General features: G+C 20.1%; 1 protein-coding gene across 8 annotated transcripts in view; it reads left to right on the top strand.

Annotated features, from left to right (window-relative positions):
* Positions 1 to 22,655, top strand: part of LOC122511654 (regulating synaptic membrane exocytosis protein 2) — a 192,339-nt gene that overhangs the window by 49,904 nt on the left and 119,780 nt on the right. For all 8 annotated transcript variants that reach the window (XR_006302543.1, XR_006302545.1, XR_006302544.1 and 5 more), the window contains exons 3-5: positions 3,973 to 4,042; positions 7,514 to 7,667; positions 14,905 to 15,159. Coding sequence is in view for 4 of the 8 variants with exons in the window: in XM_043627047.1 (XP_043482982.1) it covers positions 3,973 to 4,042; positions 7,514 to 7,667; positions 14,905 to 15,159 (479 nt within the window). In the remaining 4 variants the exon portion in view is untranslated. The remainder of the gene's footprint in view (positions 1 to 3,972; positions 4,043 to 7,513; positions 7,668 to 14,904; positions 15,160 to 22,655) is intronic.

Here is a 22,655-nt window from a genome sequence, read left to right as displayed (position 1 = left end):
AAAAATCAAACATTTTCTTACTCAAGAATTAAGTTCTTAATTCTTCAATCTAAAGAAAATTTTTTTTTTAATCTAAAAATAGAAATTAGAAGTTAGAAAAATTTAAAAGTTCAAAAATTTAGAAACATTTTTATTCAATAAAAATAAAATTTTTATTTGAACCAAAAAAAATGTAGTTCTAAACTTTCAAGATCGAAATTTATTTATTTACTCTTCAAATTAAATTTTTATTTCAATACTTTAATATAAATTAATTTTATTAAAATTATATGAATGTTTATTATTATTTATTATTATTATTAAAATATTTTATCATTAATATATATTTTATTTAAACATTCAAAACTTGTTGATCAAAAATAAAATTTATTTGTAACAAATAATACTAACAGACAAAATTTTTTACAAATAAAAATTTTTAAAGCAAAAAGGGGGAGGTGGTAAAAATTGTCAAAAACAGAGCGTTTCGTATTTTTCGAATCGCCCCTATTGTAATAATAATCGTCCCTAATAATAAATAATAATTATTAAATAAAAAAATTATAAAAATAGTGAATAAAAAATATTCAAATCAAAATTAAACTTTACCATTTATTTACATTTTCCAAAAAAATAAAACTCCTAATATTTTTCCAATTAATGCCAAACGAGATTTATTAATTAAAAATCATAAATTAACAAGCTTGGAGCTTCTTTTTTCTTAATTTTTTTTTTCTTGAAAAAGAATTTTCTCTCGAAACGCAAAGTTTTCACTTGAGAGAAGAAGATTCATTTTTCACTGATTAAAAAAAAAAAAAGAAAATATTGTAATTGTCTGCCATGAGTTGTGAATTGCGAGAATCCGAGAAGATCTAGAAGAGAAGAGAGTAAGAAGTCGATTTGTTATCAAAGAAACCTGCACAATCTAAAAGTGCAGCGTACTTTACATAATCTCTTGCTTTGAAATTTAGGTCACCATTTTGACCTTAAATCTTTTTTCGGTTTTGAGCTTTAGAGAATTAAACGTGATTCTTTCTGAATATAAAATGACTCGATTCACCATGAAAGTGTAAAATTACATTTTCAAATGAAAAGAATAGTGTACTATATAAACGGGAAAGAATAAATAAGTTTTTCTTTTAATTTTGAGCGAGAAAAAAAATGTGCGGAAAAGAGCAAAAATTGCGAAAATTGAAACTTTACTTTACTTTACTCTTTTTTTGTAATATTCTTTTTATTTTTAAATGTAAATTTTTGCTTTATTTTTTAATTATTTTTTGTAGTTTGATTACTAAGTTTCTATTTTATACTTTGGTTTAAGAATAACTTCAGTTGGTTTCAATGATCAACAAGTTTTGAAAAGTTCAAATAAAGGAAATATTTTTTATTTGGAATATTTTTATAAATTTTTTTTGCAATTAATTTTTTTTTCACAAGGGATACAAAAATACATTAATAAAAATTGAATTAGAAAAAGAAATAAAATCGTAAATCATCATTACGACTATTTATTTCTAGAATTTTCAACTAAAATTCTTCTTTAAATCAATTTTTTAAAAATAATTTTTGAAAAAGTTCTTTGTAAATTTTCAAATTCTTTTGTTTACAATTTAATTTTACACGAAATTTCGATTATTCTATGACATTCTTCAATTAAATATATTAGAAATTAAAAACTTCAAATAATTAAAAAAATTCCATTAAACTTATTCAGAAAAATTCTATAGAATTTTTAATTAAAAGTATAAAAAGTTCAAATTTGCAAAGATTTCAAATTGAAATTCATTTTTAAATCAATATTTATTAGAAAATTCTACAAAAATTCAATTATTAAACTATAAAAATAAATATTTTATTAAACAATTGAATGTTTCTTAAAATTGAATTTTCATAAAGAATTTTATCAACAAATTTCTAAATAATTCTTTCGACTAATTAGAATAAAATTATTAAAAATAATTGCATTTTTCGAGAAATTTGATGAAAATTATATTAAAAATAATTGAAATTCTGACAAGAATTTTATTAAAAGTTTTGAAAATAATTGAATGTTGGAGAAAAATTTTATTATTTATAAAGATAATTGAAATTTTGACGAGAACTTTTGTAAATTTTTAAATATAATTGGATTTCTGCGAAGAATTTTATTAAAATTATTTTGAAAAAAATTGAATCGTTACGCAAAGAATTTCATTAAAAATTTTTGAAAATAATTTTATTCTTTAAAGAAATTTAATAAATAATGTATTGAAAATAAAACTTAAATTTTAATAAATAAATTGTAGCAAAGGTTATTAAAATAATTAAATTTCTTTAACAAATTTTAATAAAATTTTTAAGAATAATAACTTTTTTCGAGGAATTCCATTAAAATTGTATTACAAATAATTGAAATTCTGACAAGAATTTAATTAAAAGTTTTGAAAATAATTGAAACTCAGCATTGAGTTTTATTATTTATGAAAATAATTAAACCCCTATAAAAAATGTTATCATTTATAAGAATAATTGAATAATATATGAAAATAATTTGTAAATAATTGAATCCCTATGAAATTTTTATTATTTATAAAAATAATGAAATTTTTGCGTAGAATTTTATTAACAATTTTTTTAACTAATTGAATTCTTTTAGGAATTTTTATTACAGCAGTAGATATTAAAAATCATTGAATTGAGGAAAGTTTTTGAAAATAATTAAAATTTTACCAAGAATTTTATTAAAATTTTTGAAAATATAATTGAATTTCTGAGATGAATTTTACTACTTCTGATAATAATTGAAATTCTGCAATGAATTTAATAATTTATGAAAGTAATTTAATTCCAAAAAAGAACTTTATTATTTCTGAAAATAATTGAATCTTTGTTAAAAATTTTATTATTTATGAAAATAATGAAATTATTGCAAAGAAATTTATAAAACAATTTGTAAATAATTGAATTTCTTGTGAAATTTTTATTATTTTATGAAAATAATGAAATGTTTGCGTAGAATTTTATTAAAATTTTTTTTAACAAATTGAATTCTTTTTGGAATTTTTATTAAAGTTGTAGATATTAAAAATCATTTAATTGAGAAAAGTTTTTGAAAATAATTAAAATTTTGCCAAGAATTTTATTAAAATTTTTGAAAATAATTGAATTCCTGAGAAGAATTTTTTTGAAAATAATCGAATTTCTGCAATCATTTGTAGTTACTTAAAAATTCAATTTGTTTTAGTGTTTTTAAATAAAATTCTTCTTTAAATCCATTATGTTTAATAATCAATTAAATATATATGAAAAAATTTATCTAATTTCAGAAAAATTTTAGTTTAAAATATTTTTTTAAATCTAAGATTTTTTAAATTTCTAATTAAATTCATTTAAAAGTACTTTCCGTGCTAATATTCCATTTCAATGTAGAAACTTTTATATTTGATTGGAATTTTAAAGGAAATAAAATAATAATAATAATTCAATATGCTGATTGATTTTTGAAACTTTAATAGATTAAAGCTCGAATATTTTGTATTGAAAAGAAAATTGCAAGTAATCGAATTATTGTAGCGTAATATTGGAAGAGAATATAATTTCATTGAAATATTATTATCTTTCATGCCTTGGTCTTCCATTGAAAACCCTTTAGTTTTCCGAGTGGACATTAACGTACACAAGTCAATCACAGTTAATCACTTGATTGAAGATTGAAAAGTAGGAATTAAAAAGAAATCGATTTAACTTTTACTATTCTCTAATACTCAATACTCTCTTTCTATCACATTTTTTTTCTCTCTACTCTTTCTCTTCTTTTTTATTTTTACTCTCTACACTTTTTTTTCTATGAGAGAATGAGAGAGAGAGAGAGAGAGAGAGCTTTTCTCTCTTTATATGAGAGAGAAAAGCTGAAAATAATAAAAAGCTGTCCTCGATTTTAGAAGTGCATATACTTGTTTAATTCTTTCTCGCACATGACCCGATGGAGTACTAACGAGAGGTATCTGATTTCAGTGACAAAATTGTCTCCGGCCAAGGTCACTCCGGTCGAGGACATTCAGCCGAAAGAGGAAACTCCAGAATTGTAAGTTTCACTTGTTATGTTGCACTTCGCATTAATAAAGCGATTATTTATTATTAATTATTATTAATTATTTATTTTTTAATATTTTATTTTTTATTTCACAATTTTTCTCTAAAGATATCAAATTCAGACGAAAATTGAATCATAACGTTGCTTCGCGACACTTTTGATTCGTTTTTGGCCCCAATTTAATATCAGCAGAAAAACTGTGTTTATTGTACTATATTATTTTTATTTTATTTTATTATTTTATTATTATTTTATTTTTTATTTTGTTTTTCAATTTTATTTTTATTGTTCTTTTACGCATAAACATGTAACTTTCTATCTATCTTACTCCCTTAATTTATAAATTCTACATTTTGATTTTCCTGCTTTTCACAATATTTTAATTCTATATTTTATTTCCCTAATTATTTTCTCATTTTCATCAAAAATATTAACGTTTTGTCTTATACTCATAATAACTTCAATTCTAATTTTTTTTTTAAATTTAATAATTTTCCAAATTTAATTCGAAATTTTTTGAAAATACGATTATTATTTAAAAACAATTTTTATAAGTAGAAAAAGAAATTCTTTAAAATATATATAATTTATTTCAATTAAATTTATGGAAATTTCCAAATAATTGGAAATATAATTTAATCTTTTTAAATTATTTACGAGAATTCAACTATTTTCAAAACATTTTATTTACAATTTTTTAAGACATATTTTTTTCACAATTTTCAAATCAAGTTACAATAAAAAACTTGAGAATTTCTTTTTTAAATAAATAGTGAAATACTTATTTATTTTTCCACACAAATTAAAATAATATAAATGATTATTGTGTAAATTTTTTTTTGAAATTTTACAAATTTCTAAAAATTACAACTGTAATGCTTCAAAAATTGAATAATTTTTTTGAGTTGAAATTTTTAATCAAAATTATTCAAAAATTTAATTATTTTTTAAGAAAATAATAAATTTAAACATTATTACACTTTTAAAACAAATAAAATTTTCAAAGATTTTAATTTAAAATTCTCTTCAAATTTAATTATTTTTATAAATTTATAATATAACGCGTATATAATATTCAATTACTATCTAAAATTTTAACTAAAACTTATGTTTAAATCAATTTTTATTAAGTTATACGAGAATTCAATTATTTAAAAAAATACATATTTATATATACAATATTTTAAATAATTGAATTTCTGCGAAGAATTTTATTAGAATTATAATTAAAATAATTGAATTAATTAAAAGTATTTTATTATTTATAAAAATAATTGAATTTATATGAAAGAATTGAATAAAATTTGAAAAAATAATTCAATTTTTTTAGAATTTTATTAAAATTTGGAACAATAATTGAATTAAATAATATATATAATATATATTTAATTAATTAATTATTGAATTAATAATTTGATTTAAATTATATTAAAAGGGATAGATTTCTTGAAGTGAATTTTATTATTTATGGAAAAAATAAATTTTTTGGAAAAATATAATAAAAATTTTTTGATAATTATAAATTTTTTTCAATGAATTTGATTAAATAATTTTAAACGATTAATTCATTTTGAAATTTTTTAAAAATTATATTTTTAATAATTAAATTCATGCAAAAACTTTATAATTTATGAAAATAATGAATTTTTGCAAAGAATTTTATTAAATTTTTATTAAAAATAACTGAATTGTTCTGAGATGTTTTATTTAAATAATATAGTTATTGAAAATAATTGAATTTTTTAAAAATATATTTTTATATTTATAATAATAATTCAATTCCGACAAAGAATTTTTTTATTTAGGAGAATAATTAAACTCTTGCCAATTTTTTCGACTTATTTAATTAAAATTTTAATTCATTTAAAGTATTTTATTATTTATAAAAATATTTGAATTCTGAGAAAGAATTTCACTATTTATGAGAATAATTGAATTCTTAAAAAATTTTTCAACATAAGTTTAATTAAAATTTTATTAAAAATAATTCAATTCTTACATAGAATTTTATAAAAATTTTTAAAAATAATTGAATTCTTTCAAGAAATTTTACTAAAATTGCATTAAAGATAATTGAATTCCCGCAGAGATTTTATAAAAAAGTTTTAAATAATTTATTTCGTTCGAAAAATTTTATGAAAAAATTGTATTTTAAAAATATAATTGAATTTATTTAAAGTGTTTTATTATTTTTGAAAATAATTGAATTCCAGAAAAGAATTTTATTAGGTATTTATGAGAATAATGGAATTCTCAAAAATTTTTTTGGCCAATTTGAATTAAAATTTCATTAAAAATAATTGAATTCCCATAACAAAGAATAAAAATATTCTTTTAAATAATTGATTTTTCTCAAAAAAATGTAATGAAAATTTTATTTTAAATCATTGAAACCCTGTAAAAATATTATTGGGCATTATTGAATATTTGCGAAGAATTTTATTAAAATTTTTCTAAATAATTGAACTTTTTTGTAAAAATTTATTAAAATGGTAGATATTGAAAATAATTGAATTACGAAAACTTTCTGAAAATAATTGAATCATTTCGAAGAATTTTATTTCAATTTTTGACAGAAATAATCAATGTTGCAATATCACACAGATTTTCTAAGGATATCAAATTGAGATAAAAAAAGAATCAAAAATGTTGCGAAGCAACGTTTTTTATTCGTTTTTTGTCTCAATTCTCTTTGGTTAATGAAAAAAAATTCTTGATTGTCAAAAAATTTTCTCAATGACTCTAAGGAAGTCCTCAAAAAAAAAAAAAAAAAATGAAAAAAAAATTGGAGATGAAATATTTTAATATGTATATTGAATAATGTTATTGCAAGACACGTTCGACGTGCTTTTTGCTCTCTGTTCGGAATTTTTGCTTTGGCCAAGGCATATAGGTACCACACGACGTATAAATAATGCATGAGTGTAAAGAGAGAGACCCACAGGGCACTACAAAGAGGGGAATGATGGAAGGTGACGCGTCACACAGCCCGTTATTTATGCACCTGAAAGGCAATGCCTATTAGCATAGGCATCCTATTTTCGTCAGGAAACTTCACATTACACTACCATTCTCCAAAGAAACGTTTAATTTTCATCTCCTTCAAAAGCTTTTCTTTCACAAAATATTCGCACCTTTATTGGAAAATACTTCTCTTCTGACCCAGTTAATTATTTTCACACCTACCACCAATTTTTTTTTACTCCTACATTCAGGTAACTTTTCACCTTTCCTTTTTTTCTGAATGAAAAAATTATAAATTATCGTTTATTTATCTTTCCTGTATTTTTTCTGAATGTACAAATTTTAAACGTTTATTTATTTTTATTTTAACAACGAAAATTAGTGTTAAATGCAACGTATTTTTTTTTGTTTTTTTAAGGAGGAGGAGGAGGAATAAAAATTGCGAAAATATAAACATTAGATGTATTTTTTTACGACTTTTTGCTTGTGTGCTTGCAGGAAACCGGAAAAACCACCTAACAGTGCAGGGGCTTGCAGAATATGTCGTAAATCTTTCAAACCAGATGACTTTTTTAGAACATGCCACGAGTGTCAAAATAAAGTTTGCGAAGATTGTGCGTCATATTCAAATACCACGGATTCTGAAGATCAGGTAAATATTAAATAAAAATGCAAATTTTAAATCAAAATTTAAATCAAACGCAATTGAATCAATTATTAAATCGATTATTGAATTGAAAATTGAACCAATTATTAAATCGCCTATTAAATCAATATATTAAATCGCCTGTAGAATCAACTATTTAATTAATAACTGAATCAATTCTTAAATCGACAATAAAATTGACTATTGAATCAACTATTAAAGCAAATGTTGAATAAATAATTGAATCAATAGTTAAATCAACTACTGAATCAGAAATTTAATTAATTATTAAATCGACTATTAAATCAAATATTGAATCAATAATTGAATCAATTGTTTAGTCGAATATTAAATCAGCAATTTAATCAGTTATTAAATCGACTATTGAATCAACAATTGAATGAATTATTAAATCGACTATTTAATTGACTATTAAATCAAATGTTGAATCAATAATTGAATTAATTGTTAAGTCAACTATTAAATAAACTATTAAATCAGTAATTTAATAAATTATTAAGTCGATTATTAAATCGACTATTGAATGAAAAATTGAATCAATTATTAAATTGCCTATTGCATTTTAATTTATTTTTTCGATTTCAACCACTGAAAGTTACTATTTCTGTTTTTTTAAAATTTCCACTACTTTAAATTCGTTAATACTAGAAATCAAAAAGCCATTCTTAAAAATTAAAATCATATTCTTTAAAACGATTCAATTATTTTCAAAAAATATTCCAAATTCAATTATTTTCAATATCTAGTATTTTCATGAGATTTGTCAAAAGAATTTAATTATTAAAAAAAAATTGATAAAACTCATCCAAAATTCAATCATTTTCATAAATAATAAAATCTCCACAGGGATTCAATTAATTTAGAATAGCATTTACATAAAAATTTCGGAAAAATCAATTATTTGACAAAATTTTTATACAATTCTTCACAATAATTCAATTACTTTCAATAATAATAACATTTTTCATGGAAATTCAATTAAAAAAAAAATTTGATAAAATTCTAATCAAGAAATCAATTATTTTCATAAATAATAAAATTCTACTCAGGAATACAAATTAATTTTGAAAATCTTAATAAAATTCTTTGCAACTATTCAATTATTTTCATTACTAATTAAATTCATCTCAGGATTTCAATTATTTTTAATACAATTTTACAGGAATTTCTCCAAAAAATGTAATTATTCTTAAAAATTTAATTTCAATTTCACTTAAAAATCAATTATTAAAAAAAATGTTTTTTTAAAATTCTTTGGGAGAATTCAATTATTTAGTAAAATATTAGAATTTTTCACAGGAATTCAGTTATTTTTAAATATTTTAATAAAATTGTTCGGAAGAAATCAATTATTTTTAAAAATAACAAAAATTTTTCAACGAAATTCATTTCTTTTTAAACATTTTAATAAAAATTTTTTGCAATAATTCAATTATTTTTTGTAGATAATAAAATTCTTCTGAGAAATTCAATTATTTTCTAAAATTTAAATAAAATCTTTGGCAAGAATTCAATTCTTTTCATAAATTATAAAATGCTGTTTAGGAATTTAATTATTTAAAAAAGATGTAATAATTCAATTATTGTCATAAATTTTAATAAAATTCTTTGTAAAATTTAGTTATTTTTAAAAACATGTAAATTTCCAAACAGAATGCAATTATTTAAAAAATTATTTGTAAAAATCTTCGTAAGAATTCAATTCTTTTTATGAATAATAAAAATTGCTCAGTAATTTAATTATTTAAATTAGAATTTGCATAAAATTAGTCGAGAGAAATGAATTATTTAAAAATTTTTTTTAAAAATTCTAGGCAAGAATTTAATTATTTTTATAAATATTTAATTTCTTTCATTAAAAATAAAATTCAATTTATTATCAGTATGAGAAAAAAGTAAATATTTTTGGTGAGAATTAGGAAAAAATCAGGAAAATAAAATACAGAAAGAAATTTTTGTCAGTTTTGTGAAGTTTCTAAAACGAGTTTTTTTGGTCGTCAAGTTTAATTTTTCGATGGCTACTATTTTACTACTTATTAGTTTAAAAACTACTGTTTGATACTTTTTTAAAATTAATTATCGAGTGTGAAGTCTGCTATTAAATCAATTATTTAATTAATAATTGAATCAATTATTAAATCCACTATTTAATCAACTATTGAATTAAATCGACTGTTAGATCAACTATTAAATCAACTGTTGATTCAATCAATTGTTAAATCAATTTCTAAAGCGAATATTGAATCAACAATTGAATTAATTATTAAATCACCTATTAAATCAATTATTTAATTAATAATTAAATCAATTATTAAATCGACTATTGAATCAACAATTGAATCAGTAATTGAATCAACTATTAAGTCGAAAATTAAATTGACTATTGAATCAACAGTTGAACCAATTATTAAATTAACTATTTAAATAATAATTGAATCAATTATTAAATCGACTATTGAATCAACAATTGAAACAATTACCAAATCGAGTACGAAATCGAGTACGAAATCGACTATTAAATAAACAATTAACTCAACTATTAAATGAACCATTCTAACCGTAAATATGAAAAAATTAATTTTAAACAGCATTTTGTAAATTTATTCACACCTGCTTAAACATTGAAATTATTTTTACTACATGCAGTATTTTAACTTTTCTCTACTCTCTTTCTCGCCACACAAAAGTGCTACTTTGCATTTTTAAAAGGAGAATTCTCAGTCAGTTTATTCCACTTGTTATTGGATCTTTACATCAGAAACGTAAATTCAAAGAAAAATCTCTTTTTCTCTTACAAAGCAGAAATGAGGAAAGCATAAGAGATGCAGTCAACGTGAAAAAGCCAGAAAAGAAAGTCTAATTGTAATCGGAAAAAACTTGCCTTTGAAAAATGAAAATGTGCCAACGCCACAATATCAAATAGTCAAACAAAGAGCGAATGTACGCTTCTTGTAGAAAAAAATGAAAAAAAAAATAGGAATTACACTGTGTTAAAAAATGGGAGTTACATTGTTTGGCAAAAAAAAAGTAACTTCACAATTTTTTACGACCTATTTCAGTTGCTGTTTAATCCTTAAATTTTTTCGACACGCCTGAATAAACTTTTTATTTAATTTCAGTGTATGTAAAGTAACTGGACAATTTTTACCAACATTTTCAGTTGCTATTTAATCCCTTAGTTGTTTTTACACATCTGAACACGATTTTATTTAATTACATTGAAAGTTTAAATAAATCAAAGTTAAAATGAAAATTTATGTGTGAATCAAAGTAAATTCAAAGTAAAAGCGAATAAATTAATTTTTTCAAATTTATTTAAATAAATAAATAAAATCAAAGTGGAAATCAAAGTAAAATCAAAGTCAAAATGAAAATCAAAGTTGAAATCAAATTAAAAGCGAATAAATTTTTTTTTTTTAATTTATTTAAATAACTAAATAAAATCAAAGTGGAAATCAAAGTAAAATCAAAGTCAAAATGAAAATCAAACTGGAAATCAAATTAAAAGCGAATAATTTTTTTTTTAATTTATTTAAATAAATAAATAAAATGAATGTTAAAATGAAAGTCAAAGTGGAAGTCAAAGCGAAGTCGAAGTTAGAATAAAACTTAAAATCAAGGTCTTTAAAATTAATTCGAATCCAAAATACTCTCTAAATACTAAATCAAAAAATGTATCACAGGATTGAATTTAAATTGTTAATAATATTATTCCTCGGATATATTATTTCAACAACTAAATAATGCCATAACAGTTGAAAATTCAATGATTAAATGCAATCAGCATTAAAAAAAATAAAATTAGAGGGAAAAAAAGAGAGGAAAAAACAAGACAGATGCACATAGCTATGCTCAAAAACACTCCAGGGCATCTCACATACACAACAACTCTGATAATTTTTCCTTGTCTCTTCAACCCACTTAATTCCATTCTTTTATTTGCAGATGTAAAACAATACGCTTTTTTTTGAAAGCTTTCAAATTTATTTCCATCTCTTTGACGACAAAATATGCACACTAATTCAAAGGAAATTGTCAACTTGAATTTTATAAATTTTTTTAAACTTGTCAACTTATAAAAATAATTTTTTGTTCATATTTATAGAACATTTGAAGTATATTCTAAATTATTTATCTATTTTATTTTAAATAAATAATGAGAGAGAAATTTTCAAACTATACGCCTCATTCGTTTCTTTAATAATAACATCAGTTACTCTCTATATATAGTTTTTTTCCTCGAAAAGCAATATAAATGGTTTTCACGTAAGATTTTATGTACGAAATTTACGTATAAAGTATGGAAAACCAATTTTAAAAAATGGAGTTAATCGTTGATCGGGAATTTTTCTATAAGATGGAAGAAAAATGAATGGAATAGAAATTTGAATTTCTTCCTATTATTTCACTTAGGATAAAATTTACCAAAAGATGAATTTCTAAATATTTATTTAGGATCCTAAATTTTCGATTGTTTCAATAAACAATATTTTTGTTACTTCTTTAATTTTTTGAATTTTTTTTGTATTTTTTAATTTTTAAATTATCTTCAATCTATATTATAATAATCATTCTATTCCGGTAATTCATTCACAGTTTGAATTTAGTTTTTGTTTCTTTCTTTTCTCCCTTCTTTGTTTGCTAACTTTCTCAATTTTCCATAATAGTTTTTTCCTCATTTTTTAAAATTATTTTGAATTTGAAAATTAATGTATTGAAAATCATATGATCTTAACATATAACACGTTTCGAATGTTCGAATGAACGAAATTTATTGATTTTTTCTTTAATTAAAGTTTTTATTACAATAATTTTCGGTCACTATCCAAAAAATTAATTATGACGTTTCTGAATCTAAAATTTAAATTCTTATCTTTTATTGCAATGAATGATTTATGAAAATATTTTTAATTTGAAATATTTCGTTCATGTCAACATTAAAAAAATTGTAGATAATAAAAGCATTTAATTCTTTCGAAGTATTTGTAAAAAAAAAATTGGAAAATAATTGAATTCCTTTGAAGGATTTTGTAACAAATTTTGAAAATCATTGAATTCATCTTTAGAGAAATTTTATTAAAACTGTATTGAAAATAATTGAATTCTCGCGAAGAATTTTTAATTTTTTATTGTTTATGAAAATAATAGAATTTTTCCAAAGAATGTTATTAAAAAATTTTTTAACAATAATTTAATTCTTGACAAGCATTTTCTTTAATATTTAAAATTTAATTTTAATTGGATTTCTGAGAAGGATTTTATTAAAATTATAATTAAGTTATGAGTTATGAAAATAATTGAATTTCTGCGAAGAATTTAATTATTTATGAGAATAATGGAATTCTCACAAATTTTTTCGTCAAATTGAATTAAAATTTTATTGAAAATAATTCAATTCTTACATAGAATTCAATCAATTCTTACATAGAATTTTATTAAAATTTTTAAAAATAATAGAATTCCCACAGAAAAATTTTTTTAAAATTCTGTTAAATAATTATTTACGAAAATAATTGTATTTCTACATAAAATTTTAATAATCATCATTAATAATCATTTTATTATTTATGAGAATAATGGAATTCTCACAAATGTTTTCGTCAAATTGAATTAAAATTTTATTAAATATAATTCAATTCTGACAATAAATTTTATTGAAATTTTTAAAAATAATTAAATTGTTTCAAGAAATTTTACTAAAATTGCATTAAAAATAATTCAATTCCAACAGAGAATTTATAAAAAATTCTTTTAAATAATTGATTTAATTCGAAGAATTTTATGAAAATTGTATTTTAAATATAATTGAATTTCTATTAAAAGTTTTATTGTTTATGAAAATAATTGAATTTCAGAGAAGAATTTTATTATTTCTGAGAATAATGGAATTCTCACAAATTTTTTCGTCGAAACAAGAAAATTTATATTATTTATGAGAATAATTGAATTCTTACAAATTTTTTTGACAAATTTTATAAAATTTTTGTTGAAAATAATTCAATTCTTTTATAGAATTTTATTAAAAATAATTTAATTTAATTCAAAATTTTACTAAAATTGCATTAAAAATAATTCAATTCCCGAAAAGAATTTATAAAAATTTCTTTAAAATAATTGATTTTGTTAAAAAAACGTTACGAAAATATGATCCACAAGTTTTGAACGTTCAAATGAACGAAATATTTTATATTAAAAATATTTTCATAAATTACTGATTCGAATAAAAATTTAAAATATAGATTCTACGTTTAAAAACTTTAAAAATTAATTTTTTTATTAGTGACTCAAAATTATTGTAATAAAAATTGAATTTAAAGAAGAAATAAATCAATTTCGTTCATTTGAACGTTCAAAACTTTAGGATCATACGAAAATTGTATTTTAAATATAATTGAATTTCTATTAAAAATTATTTTATTTATGAATAATAATATTTTAATTATGAAAATAATTGAATTCATCTAATGTGTTTTATTATTTTTGAAAATAATTGAATTTCACAGAAGGTGTCCATTATTTATGAGAATAATTGAATTCTTACAAATTTTTTTGACAAATTTTATAAAATTTTTGTTGAAAATAATTCAATTTTTTTATAGAATTTTATTAAAAATAATTTAATTGAATTTAAAATTTTACTAAAATTGCATTAAAAATAATTCAATTCTCGAGAAGAATTTATAAAAAATTCTTTTAAATAATTGATTTCGTGAGAAAAACGTTACGAAAATTTGTATTTTAAATAGAATTGAATTTCTATGAAAAATTTTATTATTTATGAAAATAATTGAATTCTTACAAATTTTTTTGGAAAATTTTATAATATATTTATTGAAAATAATTCAATTCTTTTATAGAATTTTATTGAAAATAATCCAATTTAATTTTAAATTTTACTAAAATTGCATTAAATATAATTCAATTCTTCAAAATAATTGAACTCTTTTGGGAAATTTTATTAAAATAGTAGATATATTGAAAATAATTTAATTGAGATAAATTTTTTTAAAAATAATTCAATAATTTCGAAGAATTTTGCAAAAAACATTTTCAGACTAAAATGAAATCATTGAATAAATTTAAAAATATTGCTTTGCAACAATTTTGATTCTTTTTTTTTGTCTCAATTTGTTATCCTTAGAAAATCTATGAGAATTATGATATGAAAAGAGAAAAATATTAAAAATCGAGTGATATGCGAATGGAAAATTGTAATTTTCAGTCAGTGTGGCGATGCAGTGTTTGTAGAAGAAAACTGGCTTCTCGAGGGCAGCCAATCGTCCCTCAGGAATCGACAGACTCACTTCTCGAAGTGCCTGTTCTTGAATCACTTCCTCGAAGGCACAGTGATGCGAGACTGGGTTCGCAAACCATGAGCCAACTCGGAGCACTTGGAACTGGACTCGCCCCTCCCCGTACTCCCGAGCTCAGAAGGCATTCTGATGTATCACCAGCTAGTTTGAAAGAACTTGAAAAGGTACGAAAAACTTTATAACTATTTCTCACCAAATGCCAAGCACATATTTTCGCCTGACAAAAGACGAAAACCAAAAAAAAAAAAAAAAAAATTCAATTCAAACCAAAAATATTACTTTTGGTTTTAAAAATTCTTACATTAAACTTTTGAAGGAATACGAAAAAATTTAAAGCTCTTGCAATTAATTGAAACAATCATGCTGATAAATAATTTACTGGAAAAAATAAAAATTTTCTCCATAAAGTTGTAAATTATTCAAAACTAAACAAAATTATTTGGTTTACTTTTTTGTTTATTATTTTGTTAATTGTTAATCTAGTTAACTTCAGCTTTTCTAAGGATATCAAATCAAGACAAAAAAAGGATAAAAATTGTTGCGATGCAACAATTTTGATCCGTTTTTTGTCTCAATTTTGATATTCTTAGAAAATCCATGTTTGCTACTACTAAATTTTTAATTTCGTTCCAAATTGATTGCACCCAGAAAAAATAATTTCAAACTAAAATAAATTCATTGAATAAAATAAATTGACTCGAAAGGTCGAAAAAGAAGGCGAAGAGCTTTTGCCTTTTTTTTAACAAAACAAGTAGATTTTGAAACAAGTTATTTTAAATTCCATCCGGTATTACAGTAATAGTCTCTTAAAATAAAAGTAAACCCTTTTGATATAGTATAAGCAGAAAGAATTCGCTAGAGCAGAGATTATTTTTGACTGGGTTGTAAGGAATTCCGTATAAAAATAGGAAGACTAATAAAAATAAATTGTACATATGAAAATAATAAATCTCTCGAATATAGTGTAAATAAAATTTATATTGAGACCAAAAAAAAACAATATTCAAATGAATCAAAAACATTTTTGCCAAAATTGATATTTTTAATTCGAATTTAGGTGTAAATGTTGGTAAATAATCCATTAGTTCTGAACGTTCAAATGAATTTGTTTTAAAATTCATTTAAAATCATAGTTTTCTTGAAAGTATCACATTTATACTAAAGTGGATCAAATTTATTTCTAAAATTTGGATCAATTTTTTTATTTGATCGAAATTTTTGGTATTCGTTGCAATTTTATACTTTTAAGGGAATGAAAATAAATTTTGAAGAAGACATAAATAAATTTTGTTCAATGAATAAATTCATAAATATTCGTTCAAGAAAATGGATTTTGAAAAAAAACGAAATGAATTTCGTTCTGATTTTTCTTTTTCCAAATTCAGGGCTCGAACCAGTGAAAGTATTCAAAAAATATACGGACTTTATGGAAGAAAAATGAAAAATTATACGGACCAATATTACTGACAAACAAATAATTCAATTTATTATCTAAAATTTTAACTGAAACTTATTTTTAAATTAATTTTTATTAGAAAATTCTTATAGAATTCAATTATTTAAATACAAAATTAAATAATTTATTGAATAATTGAATGTTTCTTGAAATTCAATTCCCACGAAGAATTTAATCAACAAATTTTTAAATAATTAAATTCTTTCGACGAATTTTAATTTTACTTTTAAGAATTTCGTACAAGCATTTAATTATTTCTAAAAATAATTGAAATTTTGATTAGAAATTTAAAAAATTTTTGAACAATATTTAATGTTTGCGAAGAATATTATAACTCTTGAAAATAATTGAATTTCTGCAATAATTCGTAACTTTTACAAAATTAAATTTTTTTTCGCGTTTTTAACTAAAATTCTTCTATAAATGCATTATTTTTAATAATTTTTGGAAAAGTTCTTTGAGAATTTTCAAATTCATTTGCTTACAATTACAAAATTTCAATTATTCGTAAATTCTTCAATATTAAATATTTATTAGAAAATAAAAACTTCAAATATTTGAAAAAAATCAGCAATTAAATTTTCTGAAAAAAAATAATTCCACATGCAGAATTGTTAGTTAAAAATATGAAAAATTCAGATTTTCAAAGATTGTAATTTGAAAACCTATTCAAAATTCAATTATTTCTAAAAAAATTCACACTACGCTGCTTTTAATATTCAATTATTATCTAAAATTTTAACTGAAATTCATTTTTAAATAAATTTTTATTAGAAAATTTTATACTAGAATTCAATTGTTTAAATAAAAAAACAGTTTATTGAATCATTGTATGTTTCTTAAAATTGAATTCTCATAAAGAATTTTATCAATAAATTTTTAAATAATTGAATGCTTTTGACGAATTTTAATAAAATTTTTAAGAAATTACATTTTTCGAGAAATTCGATTAAAATTGTCTTATAAATAATTAAAATTCTGCAATAATTTTTATTACTTTTTTGACAATAATACAATTCTTACGAAGAATTTTATTAAATTTTTTTAAATAATTGATTTTGTTCCAAAAATTTTTTGAAAATTGTACCTTAAAAAAATTACTTTAAAAATTGTATTATTTATGAAAATAATTAAGTTTCTGACAAGAATTTTAATAATATTTAAAAAAATTATTTTATTTTTCGGGAAATTCATTAAAAATTAAATTAGAAATAATTGAAAATTTGCGATAAATTTTGTTATTCATGAAAATTGATTTCATTCGAAAAATTGTATTAAAATTGTATTTTAATTTTTAAATAATTGACTTTTCGTAAAAATATTATTATTTATGAAAATAATTGAATTTCTAGGAAGAATTTTATTAAAATTATATTCAAAATAGTTGAAGGTATCTAAAGTTTTCTATTATATTTATGAAAATAGTTAAATTCCATCGAAGAATTTTATTGGAATATATTTAAAATAATAGAATTTATTTGAAGTATTTTATTATTTATGAGAATAATTGAATTCTTATAAATTTTTTCGACAAATATCATTAAAGTTTTATGAAAATCAATTCAATTCTTATATATAGAATTTGATTAAAATTACGTTAAAAATAATTAAATCCCCGTGAAGAATTTAAAAAAATTCTTTTTAAATAATTAAATTTGTTTGTAAAATTTAATTGAAATTGTATTTTTAATAATGAATTCTTGTAGAAATTTTATTATTTTCGAAAATAATGGAATTTCAGCAAAGAATTTTATTAAAATCTTATTCAAAATATTTGAATTTATCTAAACTATTTTATTATTTACAAGAATAATTTAATTTCTGTAAAAATTTGTATTTTTTAGCAGAATAATTGAGTTGTTACACATTTTTTCGACGAATTTAATAAAAATTTTATTGAAAATATTTCAATTCTTATATAGAATTTTTATTAAATTTTGAAAAATAATTCAATTTTTTCAATAAATTTTATTAAAATTGTATTGAATATAATTGCTTTATCGTGAATAATTATTTTAAATAATCTTTTTTATCAAAAAAATTTAATAAATTAAATATTCTGTTTGGAATATTAATATTTTATGAAAATAGTAGATAATTAAAATCATTGAATTGAGGAAAATTTTTAAAAATAATTGAAATTTATTAATTTATTAATTTATTTAGAACTTTATTAAATTTTTTTTGAAAATAAATTGAATTTCGTAGAAAAATTACTAAAAATAATTGAAATTTTGACAAGAATTTTTAAAAATTTTTGAACATATAATTGAATTTCTGCGAAGAATTTTATTACTTTTGAAAATAATTGAATTTTTTAATCATTTATCATTTTTCTAAAATTCTCCAAATTATGTCGTATAATTTACGAACTTTTTGTTTTTTCTCTATCAAATTACGAACGTTACGGACCTTTTTTTAAAAAAACTGACTTTTACTGACTTCAAGCAAATTTACGTACCTTGACGAGATTTATAGATCTAGTTCGAGCCCTGGAAATTTAAAAATAAAAAAAATTTCGTTTTATTTGGCAAAAGTATTTTTTCTTCAAAACCAAATGTTCTCCAGCACAAATGAATATAGTATTCAAAAAAATGTTTGTCTTTTCTGAAGATCAAAAATGGGGCACGCCAAAGAAAACCCATTGTGAAAAAATGAGAATGCAAACCGATATGGTCACATTTCAAACAACTTTTTACAATTTTTTTTACAATTTTCAATGAATTTTCAATAACCTCATTTTTGTTCGAAAGAAATTGACACACACGATATCTGTACAGCACGATAAAGCAAATGCAATGTTTTCACAAATATATATGTATATATATTGTGAGAAAAGGCAGAGTGTAATTTTCCATATACATCTTGAAAGGCAACTTATATTGATACGGCTTTTCACTCGATCTGCTTTCGTATATTGAAGGGCATTGTTATTGGTTGAATGTCTCACACAGGAACACCGAATGGAAAGTACAGGCGCAGGCATGTAAACGCACCAATTGCTTCAGCTTTAGAATGTGTCAAAAGCTTGAGTGTAAGCTTCTGCATAAATGCTTACACACATACTTTTATCTCACCCTCACTGTCTCTGTCTCTGTGTTTAATTGTAAATCTAATCCCACATGTGAAATTATTACAAATGAAATTGTCCAACAATGTTTCTGCACTTTGTATCATACATTATTATATGTCTATATCGAGCATTTCATGTGTCAGAAAATTTCACATAAATATCGCGCAGGAGAAGTTTTAAATGTATATAGAAATTGTAGGCGATTTGATTTAATGATAAAACTATAACAGGCTTCGCACTCGATAATTTAATACTAATAATAATAATAATAATTTGAAAATAATTTTAAAAAAGTAGGAAAAAATGGCTTTAAGAACAAAAAAAGTAAAAATAGACTAGCTATTGAAAAATTAAATTTTACAACAAAAAAAAAACAAGATTTAGACGATTCCAAAAAATTACAAAAATTTTAATCTGCGTTTTATTTCCCAGAATTTTTTTCTAATTTCCATCAAAAATGTTTAAGTTATTTCTTTATACTCCGAATAACTTTAATTCTAAATTTTTACTAAATTCAATAATTTTCTAAATTTTAATTTAAAATTTTACGAATATACAATATTCAAAATTATTTTCAAAAGAAGAAAAAAAATCTTTAAAATATACAATTTATTTCAATTACATTTGACAAAATTTCCAAATAAGTGAAAATATAATTAAATCTTTTTAAATTATTTATATAGAAATTCAAATATTTTAAAAAAAATTTATTTCCAATTTTTCAAGACTTCTTCTTTCAGAATTTCCAAATTAAACTACAATAAAAACTTTAATAATTTTTGTTAAATAAATAATGAATTACTAATTAGATTTCCCAAATAAATGAAAATATTTTAAATCATTACTGTGTAAAATCTTCTTGAAATTTTACAATTTCTAAAAATTACAACTGTAATTCTTCTAAAAATTCAATAATTTTTTGAGTTGAATTTTTAAATAAAATTATTCAATGCTTTAATCATTTTTTAAAGATTTCAAGAAAATAATAATTATATATTTAATTTTTTTCAAAAACAAAAAATTAAATATTATTACAGTTTTACAACGCAATTGAAATTTTCAAAATAATTTAATAATAAATTATACGACAATTCAATTATTTAAGTATAGAAATAAATAATTGATTGAATAATAGAATATTTCTTAAAATTCAATTCTTACTAGAATCAGGGAATTTAAATCATTTTTTATTAGAAACTTCTGCAAGAATTCAATTATTTAAAAATATAAAAATAAAACATTTATTAAATAATTGCATATTTTTTAAAATTGTATTCTCATAAAGAATTCTATCAAAAATTCTTCAAATAATTAAATTTTTTTTTTTGAAAAAATTAAATATAATTGTTAAAAATAATTGCATTCATTGGGGAATTCATTAAAAAATGAATTAGAAATAATTAAAATTCTGCGCTAATTTTTATTATTTTTGAAAATAATTGAGTTTTCTAGAAAAAATTGAATGAAAATTATAATTTAAATCATTGAATTCTTGTAAAAATTTAATTTATTAAAATAATTGAATATTTCAGAAGAATTTTATTAAAATCATATTAAAAATAATTGAATTTACCTACAGTATTTTATTATTTATGAAAATAATTGAATTTCTGCGAAGAATTTTATTAAAATCATATTCAAAATAATTGAATTTCTATGAATGATTTTATTATTTAGGAGATTTTTATATAGAATTTTATTGAAACTTTAAAAATAATTGAATTCTTTTGGAAGATTTTGTTAAAATATTAATATATATTTATATTAAAAATCATTAAATTGAGGAAATATTTTATAAATAATTGAAATATTGCCAAGAATTTTTTTAAAAATCTTGAGAATAATTGGATTTTGGAGAAGAATTTTATTATTAATGAAAATAATTGAATTCCTGTAAACATTTTATTATTTATTAAAATAATTGAATTCCTGTAAACATTTTATTATTTAAGAAAATAATTGAATTTTTACAAATTTGTTCGACAAATAAAATTGAAATTTTATTGAAAACAATTCAATTCTTATATAGAATTTTATTAAAAAATTTTTAAAACAATTGAATTCTTTTAAGTTTGATTAAAATTACCTCAAAAATAATTGAATTTTCAAGAGTATTTTTTCTAAAATCATATTCAAAATAATTGAATTTATCTAAAGCGTTTTATTATTTTCTGAAAATAATTGAAATTCAGAGAAGCATTTTATTATTCATGTCAATAATTGATTTTGTTCGAAAAATTTTATAAAAATTGTACGTTGAAGAATTGAATTCTTCTAAAAATTTTATTATTTATGAAAATAATTGAATTTTATTTTAGAATTTTAATAAAATTTTTAAAAATAATTACATTTTCTGGAGAAGTTATTTTAAATTGAATTAAAAATAATTGAATGCTTGCGAAGAATTAAAAATAAAATTCTTTTAAATAATTGATTTTGTTCAAAAATTTTTATGAAAATTGTATTTTAAATAATTGAATTCCTATAAAATTTTTGTTATTTATGAATAAATAATTAATAATTTATTTTTCTAGAAAAATTTAATTAAATATTTTGTTGGAATATTTTATTAAAATAGTAAATATTGAAAATAATTGAATTTCGAAATTTTTTTGAAAATAATTGAATCGTTTCTACGAATTTGATTAAAGTTTTTGAAAATAATTTTTTTAATTAAACTTTCAGCGAATTTACAGTTGTAAATATTCCCTAAAAAAAAGAAAAAAGTGGCTTTCAGTATCACAAATCTAAAAAAAAATTCAAATATTAGCAAATCGGAAAAAAAGTAGTAAATAGTTGGATTTAATAGTAGAGTGTGAAGCCTGCTATATATAATATAATGGAGACAGTGAATATTTATATAATGGAATAAAAAGAAGTCAAATTGAAGAGATATGGCAGACCAATTCAATTGAGAGTAGTAGGTTTTTCGTTTGGATAAAAAACGATCGAGTACATGAGATTTCGAAAGATATATTTGACGTGTGTTCGTGATGATAAAATTGACGCGTAGTATGCAATTTTCCGAAAAAAATTGTACATTTTTACGACAAATTCTCATGCAAAAGTGATGAGATTTTTTTTTCAAACTAAAATCTCTATGAAGTGGTGAATATTTTATTACAACATAT

Source organism: Leptopilina heterotoma, unplaced genomic scaffold (assembly GCF_015476425.1).
Source record: "Leptopilina heterotoma isolate Lh14 unplaced genomic scaffold, ASM1547642v1 Lhet_89, whole genome shotgun sequence".
NCBI classification, from domain to species: domain Eukaryota; kingdom Metazoa; phylum Arthropoda; class Insecta; order Hymenoptera; family Figitidae; genus Leptopilina; species Leptopilina heterotoma.
Note: the sequence above shows the minus strand (reverse complement) of the source record. Positions and strands in the feature narration are given on the sequence as shown.